This window comes from Rhipicephalus microplus, chromosome 3 (genome assembly GCF_043290135.1).
Source record: "Rhipicephalus microplus isolate Deutch F79 chromosome 3, USDA_Rmic, whole genome shotgun sequence".
Classification (NCBI taxonomy): Eukaryota; Metazoa; Arthropoda; class Arachnida; order Ixodida; family Ixodidae; genus Rhipicephalus; species Rhipicephalus microplus.
Window position 1 is genome coordinate 156,690,806 of NC_134702.1, and position 12,195 is coordinate 156,703,000.

Here is a 12,195-nt window from a genome sequence, read left to right on the forward strand (position 1 = left end):
ATGGTGACGCTGTCTGTGCCTAAAGCCAGTCTCTCGAGACGTGGCTCCTCTGTGAAGTCGTCGACGCAGGACTCAGTAACTCAGGGCGAACCCTCTTTCAAGTCCTTCATACAAGGGCTCAAGACGCTCAGCGCCGAACGCCAGGAAGAGCAGCAGAAGAGGTCACGTAGCAACAAGTCTTGGATATCGGACTCTTACCTCGTGAGTGACACCACACTACTTTCCAAATGGTACTTCACTGTTGCTAGCTGCTTAAGCTCTTGTTATTACAGCTATTTGCTTTATGACCCTATGAAACTGAAGCTTCCCATTAGGTGGCTCTGTTGCTTGGTTGCAACGTTTAAAGGGCCAGTAAACAGGCTCCGAAACGCGCAACAAAAACTCGAGCATTTTTCCTACGCCTCACTAACCTCCTTCCACGCGCAGTGACGTCAACTCGGCGATCGGCGACGTGACGCAGCACGCAGCTCATCGATTGGTCTAAGCCAGGTCTCAACAAACAGTAATTAAGTCAACGTCGCTGATCGCCGAGTTGTCACTGCGCGTGCAAGGAGGTTGGCCACGCGCGGGAAGAATGCTCAAGCTTTTCCTGCGTGTTCCGGCGCCTGTTCACTGATCCTTTAACACATTGTGTTTTTTCACTATCCGAAAACAGCGGTCTCAAATTTACTTCAAATTGTGGGCCATTACGTGGTCCCGTTAGTGTGGAAGCAGTAAAGATGGTGCTAGTGATGAGGTAGGGGGTAGTGTGAAATTTTATAAAAGGTCATCCGGTGGTCTCACTTGCCATTCGAAAGAACGCTTTTACGACATCCATTTCTTAGGGCAAATGAACATCGCGTTTTGAAATCAATACTGATTTAGAAGGAAAACCTGGACGGTGTTTCCGAAATAGTTTTAGTTTGACGGGGATGTTTCAACTCATAGTGATTGCATGAGTGCCTCACAAGAACAAAATGTCTTAGTCCAGTTGGTTTTCTGTAGCCTACTACAACAAGGTGTTATGTATTGCAATAGTTGACAAAACAGTCCGAGTATTATTCAGCAAAGACACATAGCTTTAGCCCGTAGGAAGCCGTGGGTCACCTGTTTTAGACCTGTGACTTGAAACTTCAACCACTTGTATATGCATACCTACGGTGTTCCCAATAAAACCTACCCGAGTGTCATTACTATAGGCGAGGATAGATTTAGAACCAGCGTTACGTCGGCGCTCGGGTGAGAGCATAGACATCAATTTTACGGAAACGTAGTGCATGGCACGGTACGACGATATGCATAATTAGCGGTTGTTGCGTATGGCACCTGGGCTGAGCAGTGGTTGACTATGAATTGCATAGTCTTAGGTGTGTGTATATAATGAATATAAAAACGGATAGCCAACGCTACAACCCTGCATGACGCTGCCCCGACATGACAATTCTGCAGTCGTCAGCAAGCTTAACACGAACGCTTACACGAAACACAACCCGCCTCCCGTGTCTTTCTTAGCTTTTCAAACAAACGTTTACTCGTGTAAACGCTACACCGCGTTGTGGTTCACACCGTTCTTCTAGCACTTGTGTTGACACCTGTTCTAATGGGGTCAAAGCCGTGTGCACCGCTGCTGGATGCTTCGCATCCTATCGGGGTTCCCTTCCGGGAGATGGCCTACAATTTTTTGTTACCGCCCACCCTGCAAATTTGCATTGTTGAACAAACGCATAGGAGAAATATTTCCTCAGCACTACCTTGGAAGTCAAGATCCAGCACCTATATATATATATATCGGGTGGCCAGTGAATGATTGTGCAGCGCGAGCAGTCAGGTTTATTCAATTAAAAAAACTCGTCAGCAGACGCTGTCTGCATTGGCGTTGCAATATAAGAGAGTGAGGAGCGTAGGAGAGTAAAAAGAAGGGGAGGGGACGTGCACGCGCAGTGGTGGTGTAAACGCCGCTGGGAGGGATGCCTAGAGGAAAGAGAGGGCGGAGCGTAGGAGAGAAGAGAGGGTGAGGGGCGCGTATGAGCTGCAAGGATGGTCACACTGCACGCTGGATTCAGTTCAACCTTAGACGATACGCATCTAAAATTTTCGAAGCTCGGCACCGGCCATTCGAACTTGCGACCCATCGTTTACCATAGTGCTGCGTTTAGTGGTCTTTTTCCCGCGCACTTCAGAGTACAAATGGCAAGCTGTTATTATACGCCATTTAACGCTGTTGGTACGCAGATTTCCGAGGTGCTTCAGCGGTTTTTTCGACCATTGGAGGGCATGATCGGCGTGGTTGAAGCAACGCTGCTTAATTTTGTTCGTTTGCGAACAGCCTTTGAGACGCGCACAAAAAAAAAAGTGTCCCATATCTGTATCCACTGAGGATGTGGGACGTCGGGCAAAGAAAGCGTCGAAAGGGGCCACGTGACACGAAATGCAGAGGGGACCGCTACATGCAGCCCAGTTCTATAGATATTTCTTGCTATCTTATCCATTGCTTTGCTCTTGCGGCGAAACGGACATTTCATGTCATGGTCTGTCAATCGTGTAATGCACAGCCATGCTCTTATATGTGAAGTTTTGTGTGTGTCAGCGTAAGAGGACGACCACAAAAATGCCCATACGTAGATACATTATAGATAGACATATATATATATATATATATATATATATATATAAAAATAGATAGATAAATAAATAGATCGATGATAGATAGATAAATAGATAGATAGATAGATAGATAAGACAAAATAGTCAAAGTGCGCTTGGCTTATCCAAAACCAAAGTGCGATTCGGCGCTGTCGTTATTCAGTCACCATGAGAACAATGAGAAGTGCGGCTTTCGCATCTGATTTTGTTAACTACAGAACGTTCTAGATGTGTTTTTTTTAACATTTTCAATTTCACCTGCCACACAGTAGTTGTATCCTGCCGAAATGCCGGAGGTGTTCTCTGGTGTAGCTAGTCTTGATGTGCTGCTGGAAGCATTCAAGTGGTTCAATTGGCGCTGAATGTGGCAGGAGTACGCTATGTTTTTTTGGTTGTCGGCGGGCTTGCGCTTTCACAAGTTTTAATAGTTTTCGCAAAGTGTCATTCTCGCACCGCCCCCCACAATCAAGCCTCGTGAACCAATGCATGCATTTTGACGGCAATCTGACGAGGCGGTCAGTCTTTGTGCGAAACGACGGCGAAGTGAAGTGGATGCACCGTTATGGTCATATGAGACACGCTTTCACGATTAACGTATTTACCTTTAGTGTCACTACCGAAAAGAAATAAGTATTTCTTTAGGAATGCCAAATCTAGAACAAAATTGCAGAATTACGCATACCCTGGTGGTTAATTCTGGCAAGGCTACATTTCAATCTCACGCATACTCTGGTGGTTAATTCTGACAAGGCTCCATTTCAATCCCATTTCAACTTTCTGCAATAAGTTTATGTGGAACAATGCGTTTGCGTGGAATGGAACAATCTCAAAAGGGATACTCACCAGAAGCAGATCCGACGCCTGTGTCATCCATCATTCCCATCGTGGTTGAAGCACCGCTGAAGTATTCACACATATCTCTCCCTCCGAATCGATATATCCCTCTAGATTTTATACTATGAAGATCTATGCACGTGGCCCTTGCGTATAAAGGCTTCAAAAAGTCAGAGAACGTTCGTCATAAGAGGGCGCTATGCTATTTTCGCCTAATTTATGGTGCATCATATTGTTACGAAAAAACCAAATATCGAATGTCGAACCAACACTCTATAAACTATTTGCTCAAGGCCACATTGGGCTGCAAGATCCCATGGCTATAGAAGCACTGGCATAACCAGGGCCTCTGAGGTGTGGCGCGTTGGCAAGTATTGCTCCTGCCATGCTATTCGCTACTCGCCCATTCACCGGCAATGTAATATATTCATAGCTGCGATTTTACGCATGCTCTGACTGGACGTCTATATAAAGCCTAAAGGCAGCACTTTTCCCAGCTCTTCTGTATATGAGGTATTTTTTCGAACGCTATTATAAACATAGGCGTGGCTCTGGTAGATCCCTTCACTACATTGAAGAGTGCCTGAATTTAATTCCAGCTTCAGCGTTTTTTTAATGACAAAGTGTTTTATGCTTGGGTCGACCAAGACTTGAATGGCGTATTTGCGTCACGAAAATTACGTCAAAAGAATACGCACGATCAGAAGACAAAAAAAAGTACCATCAACAGAAGTCAAACCCGTGACCTCTGAGCCACCGCCAACAGACGCCAGATATGTTATCCACTTCGCCCCATCCACGTATGCTCTGTGGGCTTTAAAAATAAGTCTTTTATGTCTACCACAATAATACAATAATGCCTAGCATATATTCTAGGCACCATACTACCACTGTCACCTCACAGCGTTCTTAGTAAAGTGCAGTGACACATCATGGCCGTTACATCCGCGATTAGTTCCTTTAGTGCAGTGCGTCATTTCGAATCGTCCATCCCATACGGCGCGTTTTCTATGGAAGTGCAATTTCGTCTACCCCTTAACGCACCGCTATAGGTGGCGATAGCACTTCAAGCGCTGGCGTGGCTCATATCTAATCGGGCAGTGGCGTTACATGCCACGAGTAGCTCAAGGTCGTCGTGCAATCAGTCGCCCTCATCTGGTTGTCACATCACTTCCTCTGGTTCCACTCTCACCTTTAACTATTACAGCTACCACAACCATCTAGGATTACAAAGGTTTGTTTAATCGTTTATGATGGACGTTGGTCGTTAATAATGAACTATGCGTCCATCTTGAATACGCGTTAAGCGGCGCTATATCATCATCATCATCATCATCATCATCATCATCATCATCATCATCATCACCACCACCACCACCATCATCATCATCATCATCATCATCATCATCAGCCTGACTACGCCAACTGTAGGGCGAAGGCCTCTCCTATGAGCCGCCTATAAACCCCGTCTTGTGCTTTCTGCTGCCACGTTATACCTGCGAAGGTTTGTAATCTCATCGACCCACCTAACATTCTGTCTCCCCTGCGTGCGTTTGCCTTCTCTGGGGATACAGTCAGTTACCCTTAATCAACAGCGGTTATCCTGCCTACGTGCTTCGTACCCAGCCCATGCCTATTTCTTCTTCCTGATTTCGACTGTGATATCTTTAAGCCCGGTTTCTTCCCCGACCCACTATACCCTTTTCTTGTGTCTTAAGGCTATACCTTTCAGTTTTCTTTCATTCGCTCGTTGCGTCGTCCTCAGTTAAAGCTGCCTTTTTGTAAGCCGCCAGGTTTGTGCTCTGTAGGCAAGTATATACCGCCAAGATGCAGCTGTCATAGACCTTTCATTATCTGAGAATGCTTGGCGAATGTGATCCACCCCATTCTCATTCTTCTAGTTCTTTCGCTCTCATGGTTGGGCTCCATGGTTACTACCTCTCCTAAGCAGACATATTGCTTCACAACTGCTACCACCTTTCCGTTTACCGCAAAGCGCCTTTTTCTGCCGAGACTGTTGCATATTACTTTAGTTTTTTGCATATTAATTATCAGACCTACTCCGTGCCTGGTTCTGCAACCCTGAGCTGTAATTCGTCCCCTGAGTTACTCATCAAGGTAATGTCATCAGCGAATCACTGGCAACTAAGATACTTTCTGTTATCTCTTATTCATAAATATTTCCAATCTAGTGCCCTGAAAAGCTGCTAACACGCAGTGAATAGCGTTGTATAAATCATGTCTCCCTGCCCTTTTTTTGAAACGTTTAAAGCTCGTTATTCAGTAAAATACAGTGCACGTAAAAAGTTGATATAATACAGAAGGAGGTCCCAAAGTAAAAACTGTCAGGAAGACCTTCTGTGAATTCATGTATAAAAATATAGAAGAAAGATTGGCAACTAAGGAAAAAACAGCAAGAGAATAAAACAAAATGAGCCTTACACCCTTCTTTACAAGGATTCTGTCGCTTTCTTTATGGAGAACTATGGTGGTTGTGGATTCATTGTAGATTTCTTCCAGTATGTTTATGTAGGATTTTTGGATGCCGTGAGTCCTTAGTGCCAGCACTACTGCTGAAGACTCGACTTAGTAAAACACCTTCTCGTAATCCGTGAAAGCTATGTATATTGGTTGGTTGTATTCCACGAATTTCTCCGTTACCTGATAGATAGTATGAATATGGTGTACTGTGTAGTAGTGTGTACAAAATCCTGCTTGGTCCTTTGGTTGACTGAACTCTAATGTCACCATAATTTTATTACCTGTATTTTTGTAAATAGTTTGTAGAGAACGAAGAGTAAGCTGATCGGCCTGTAATTTTTCATGTTCTGACGTTTTGTTGTTATGTATTAAAATGATGTTGGCGTTCAACAAAGCTTCTGGTACCCTTTCCGTGAAAAGACACTTCGTATATAAGGTGGCCAGTTTTTCTAACACACTTTCTCCGCCATATTTCAGCAGGTCTGATATTATCTTGACCTCTTAGCGGCTTTGCCTCTTTGCATTTCGTCTAGGGCTTTACTTATTTCCCCTGTCACTGCTGATAGGATGTCGAATTGCTCTGGGCTATTATTCTTTCTTACAATATCATTCTGGTTGCTTTGGCTTCCATACAGTTCTGTGTAGAACTCCTTCGCCGCCTCTGCAATCCTATCCATATTGATTGTGACATTGCCTTCCTTGTCCCTTAATGCATACATCCTATTTTCACCTATGTAGAAGTTTGCCTTCGCAGCTTTTAGGCTTCTGTCGCTTTTTACAGCCTGCTCAATTCTCGCTATATTATGTGTTGATCACCAAGACACATTGCGCTAGGTTTTCTTTACTAAAGCACAGTAAACGTTAAACTACTTCTGTAAAGAAACGTTTCATTTTTGTGTTTTACTTATTCCTATGTCAAAGGGATCAACCATGCTATTTTTTTTACTACCGTGAAGCCACACATAACTGCAGGACAGTAGTCCGTCCTCAAAGAGTATCCTTGCCAACAAAAAGTACCTTGCATGTACTACGGACAATAGGAAATCCGCACTAATCATCCATACTCCGCTAGAAACGATGTTTTCGCGGACACGAAACATGTGTCACAAAAACTTGACAGACTTCACTGCTCACCACTGGTGCACTAAGGATAAAATGAGCATATGGGAAGGAATCACAGGCGTATGTGACACACAAAGTTTGCCTTTTTGACCACTCACAACGAGTCAACTAAGTAGTAAGCTGTCATGAAACGGAGAATTCTACCGAAATTTCTGTTGTGCACTGTCGTGGCTCCTGAAGACAGTGCACAAAATGCCCAGAGCCTGCGGCAGGGCAGACAACGTGGCGCATATCTCAGCAATGCGAGCGGTACTGCTGACATTCAAATTTCAAACTGAGAAGGGGCATTAAAAGGGAAGCATAATTCAAACAAGACTTCCTGCACCTTTCTGTATACTTTTTATGAAGCGTTTCTGCCTCTTTGTGCCTTTCGTCGAAATTGTGAATCACCTTTGTCTCATGTGCTACAGAGCAGTTTCCAACAAAGCAGGCGGCTCATAACAGTTTACACTAAAAAGTCAAGCTGAGCTGTATCATTACAAATGGCATCTTTGTCCTATGCCTAAAGATTCTGCGTTATACGTTCTCCCACATTACTCGATGGCTCGCTCTAACCACTGAAGCCTTGATCCTGCTAACATGCCAAATTGCTTACCCTTTTTTAATAGAATTTGGACATCATGAATAGATAGATGTCTTTTTTTTTCTTGTCTCACAACGCAGGAACACCGCTTTTCACGGATTGTGGTCACAGTAGCTGGCATACCTGTCAGAACGAAGCATGTACTTCTGACGGCCATTCTAATGCTGACAGTGACAGGCATCATAGCCGCCATCATTCGACTCACACGGGATGAAAAGTCGGCCCCGAAGACACCTTACTGCAAGACCAGAGGCTGTCTCGTCCACGCTTGGCGTCTTACCGATAAGCTGAACACTAGCCTCGATCCCTGCCATGACTTCAGCGCTTACGTCTGTTCCGCTTGGTCACCGCCAGAGGGCTACCTCGAGCATTCTAACTCAGCCATGGATGACGTGCGCAAGTCTTGGTTCCCCGTGTTCGAGCAGATCCTCAAAGAAGGCTCCAAGACCCTTCGAGTCGGCCACAAGGCCCTCATCATGTATGCTACGTGCATGGGCAACAGCCAACATTACGGCTCGAACATTGACATTTTCTCAAAGTTCCTCAGTGAATGTCGACTGTCCTGGCCAGACCAGCCACAGACTTACAACACCAGCGCTCTCGAGGTACTGATGACGCTCGCGCTAAAGTGGCAGGTTCCACTGTTCTTTCAAGTAAGGGTACAGCACTCGGCGGCCAGAACAAATTGGCGTTTATTGTTAGAACCAGGCTCACTTATACCACTGATGTATCAGCACCATGTCACGATAAAAAGCACTGGTGCGTATGCCAAGTACTGGGCTTCGTTCTTCTACATCCTGAGAGAAAATTACGACGGGAATGCGATAAACCACACGCTCGTAGACGCAGTTGTCGCGTTAGAGGGCGACGTCTTCAGAAGACTGCTAGTGGCCATGCATCCACCTGTAGTACACCCGGTACTGGTTCCGATCGCAAAGATTGGACTATACACACGGCCGCTAGAGTCCGAACACTGGCTGCACGCATTAAGGCAGATACAGCTCGAGCCAGAAGTCAGTTACAATGACACGCTTCTTATAGGTGACGAAAACTTCTTCCAGGCGATGGCTGTCTTGATTTCCTCGTACAAGGAGACGCAGCTACTATCCTTGATTGCCTGGTCTTGCGTGCAACTACTGGCACCGGCAGTAGATTTGCGATTACTGAGGACCCGGTATGACCAAGGCGTCATACTCTATCGTCCATACTTCTGCGAACGCTTCGTCGAGACCAGTTACCGTCTCTTGGTGATTTCACTGGCCACTGTGTCACGCTTCTCGAGACACGAGCGTGCTGCCGTCTCTGCGAAGTTCGACCATCTGGTTACGGTCGCCACTGGTTTGGTCAACGCCACGAACTGGCTAGACACTGCAAGTCGGCAACTGGCCGCCGAAAAGCTGTATTCGACGCGCCTGCAGCTGTGGCCTCCGAAAATTTTCTTGCGGAACGAGGAACTAGAGAGCGTGTACGCAGACTTCCCCAGCGGGGAGCTGCCATTCGCTGAATACTGGGTCCAGTCTAGTCGCCGTGCCGCCGAGACCTATCGTGCCCGCACCGACATCGACATACTGAGCTACGCGGTCAACTATGCGCTGCCATACCTGCAATACGATGCGGCAAGCAGCTCTGTTAAGATGGCCGTGGGCGCTGTTTCTCCGCCCCTTTATTACTTCGACGGAAACAAGGCCATGTACTACGGCGGACTTGGCTTTTTTATGGCTGTGGAGCTGGTCGCATCATTGGATCGACAGGGACTGCACTGGCACCCCGACGGCACATTCGGGGAGTCCTTCTTGTCCAAGTCAGCATTCTCTTCGATTACTCTTATTTAACCTAAGCAAGCTTAAACGCTCACTGCAAGACATTAAACGAAGCAAGATCAATTGCTTATCTAATTCTTTGTATCATTTGAAACTCTCTGGTTCAAAGCATGTCATTTCAAATCCGCTCAAGCGCAAGAAAAAGTCATAAATATACAAAAACAAAAATAAATCCCAGCCGTTATCATAACGCAGCATCAGCAGCTACACACGGCGAAGAATAGCGGGCTTCTACCAAGACTTCCAAAATGAGATAGCCCTCCCTATTGATCCTATTAAGCCCTAATCACACGTACGCGTTAGAACACGTGATCTTGTGGCTTGTAGGTTCAGCGACGCGCCCTCTTCTTAGAAGGTGCGTAGCTGCACGGCTACGACTATAAACGCCGCAGGCTGATGCACTGTAACGCGTATTAGGAGCGATGCTCTTAAGGCCGTGTGCCGTGGGTACCTGGATTGCACCAGGGGCTTTGCACTTTGATCTTTCAAATACAGATTGTAGATATTGAAATAATAAAACCAATCAAGCCTCTAGGAAGCAGTAGAAAAAATATTACGCCACCTAATTCTAGCTTGGTAAGTTCGTTAGTGCTTAGTTAGGTAACAAAAACATAAAATACCTGCCATACGGCTTTAACAAAGTGTTTTAGTACTATATACCTCGTATTCTAAGAAGCTACACTACAGTTATCTATTACTGCAGCCTGCTTTGGGGGAAATCCAGCAGGTGAAGTTTTGTTTTTCACTATTGTGCGTCAGTTAGTTGTCATGTGGCTAACAAACCTCAAATTAAATTTTTGATTCTCTAACGTGTTGTATAATCATTGTTAATAATTTCACAATCATAAAAGCCATGACAAAAATACTAACTAACACTGAAACAGAATACCGCATGAATTCCGCCTTTGGCGACATTCAGAGCGCATTTTCTTAAGTGGGACACCACGTGTGGGAATGAAACGACACGAGTGCTACGGTACCTGCTGTATCAGTTAGGGTCGGGCACACCATGCACGTTGTTCTGCCGAAATCACTGTATTCAGTGGCCTCTTTGTGTCCTACACAGCACCGCTGAACGGGCTTTTGAAGACCGAGACGGCTGTCTAGAGGCTGCGGAGAAGGACCCCATCAACGTCCCTCACGGCTCCCTGACTCGGAATGGCTCCAGGACGAGCGTGTTTCCCGAGATTCCCGCGCTCGAGGTCGCCTACGCTACGTACAGACAGTCCATTAGCGTTGACGACGACGGGAGACCGCAGGCAATGCTGCGGAATTTATCGGGCGATCAGGTGTTCTTCATGACCCTGTGCTACATGACGTGCAGCCTACCCGGAGCCGTGGGTCCCCACACGGTCGACTGCAACAAGGCTGTCAGCAACTCGGAGTCGTTCGCGCGGGCTTTCCAGTGTCCCCACGGATCAAAGATGAACCCCAAGAAGAAATGCACCTTCTTCAATTCATAATGGGCATATTCGCACAGGGACCTATTTGTAATCGGTGACGCATTCAGTGCGGCCCGCTTACACGAACACATACGCAATTCGCATATTTTTTGTGTAACCACAAAACGGCCCTGCCTTGTTTCGAAAAGACAATGCTTACGAGTGCTCTAGGCTCAAATACTGGTGCAATATCTTGGAACATTTGGCTCCACGCGAACGAAAACAGGATGGCTCTTGTTCTACGTACTGGCACCACCCAGTTTCGTTATCCCTATTTGTTCTTTGTGCGGCATGGTTAACATGTCGGCCATTAAAACTTTGCAAACTTAGAGTTTTAGTGTTCCTTCATGGTATTTTCATGCACATATATTACACTTTTGTATTTTGCTTGAAGAATGCAGACGAATTTCCACTTGCTGTTGCGCGTTGCCCCCTCTTCCTTTTATGACGTACTTTTATAGATCATATGTTGGCTAACTCATTCACCAGTCGAATCGCTTGAACTCACTCAGACTGCCCTGAGTCTGAGAAAGGCCGGGTAAGTTCGAATCTGGCCGGGAAAAATGTCAGCGAGTCTGAGTCGGAGTGAGGTCGTTGAGTAAAATAGTTGCGAGTTGGAGTCCGAGTAAGCCCCTAGCAAAACACTTATTTTTTTGGGTGAGTCTAAGTGAACTCCACCTTCTAATGATAACCTGTGGGCATACACGTATTATACTACCAGAATTACCGTAGTTTACGGTTGTAATAATTAAAAAAAAACACGTCTCAACGCACTCGTGTTCATGTGCCACTTCAGTATTCATTGATGAAAGGCCTTTGTTGTGGGGGCAAGGGTGCAAAAGTTACCCCCCCCCCCCCCAGCTATCTCAAAGAACGTTCTTGATATAAATATCTTATGTGAGTCGCCTATTTCGCATAAATTGTTCTTTTACTGGATCGAAAGCCGACTTAACTCTTTTTAGCCTACTAAATGAAAAGGTGTATTGGAGAGCGCCGATCATGTGAGATATTGGCATTACAGCTTTCACGCCGTAGTAGGAAATGCTCGATTTACGCCATCAGATTGCTGATTTGATTCACTAAGGCTTGATCAGACTCGGATCAAGCTGTGAATCTGAGTTAATGATTCCAGCTAAAGACTACGAGTGATTAAGGCTGAAAAAATTAAGTGAGCCCGAGTTCGAGTGAGTTTCTGTAGTGAATCCGAGTGAGCTCTCATAGTGAAATGCAATTCTTGATTGTGTCTGAGTTGCGATTTTTCTTACCGACTTATGATCTAAATAAAAACTTC

General features: G+C 45.6%; 1 protein-coding gene across 1 annotated transcript; it reads left to right on the forward strand.

Moving 5' to 3' along the window:
- LOC119179311 (endothelin-converting enzyme 1) lies at positions 1-10,925 on the forward strand. Its single transcript, XM_037430411.2, has 3 exons — positions 1-201; positions 7,723-9,443; positions 10,529-10,925. The coding sequence occupies exons 1-3, from the start codon at positions 1-3 to the stop codon at positions 10,923-10,925; spliced, it is 2,319 nt and encodes a 772-aa protein (XP_037286308.2).
- The last annotated feature ends 1,270 nt before the right edge of the window (positions 10,926-12,195 follow it).

What these genes read in the sequence shown, in the direction of transcription:
- LOC119179311 (XM_037430411.2), top strand. Translation starts at nt 1, where the DNA reads ATGGTGACGCTGTCTGTGCCTAAAGCCAGTCTCTCGAGACGTGGCTCC. An exon ending in GGATATCGGACTCTTACCTC is followed by an intron (nt 202 to 7,722) that starts GTGAGTGACACC and finishes CTCACAACGCAG; the next exon opens with GAACACCGCTTTTCACGGAT. An exon ending in GGGGAGTCCTTCTTGTCCAA is followed by an intron (nt 9,444 to 10,528) that starts GTCAGCATTCTC and finishes TGTCCTACACAG; the next exon opens with CACCGCTGAACGGGCTTTTG.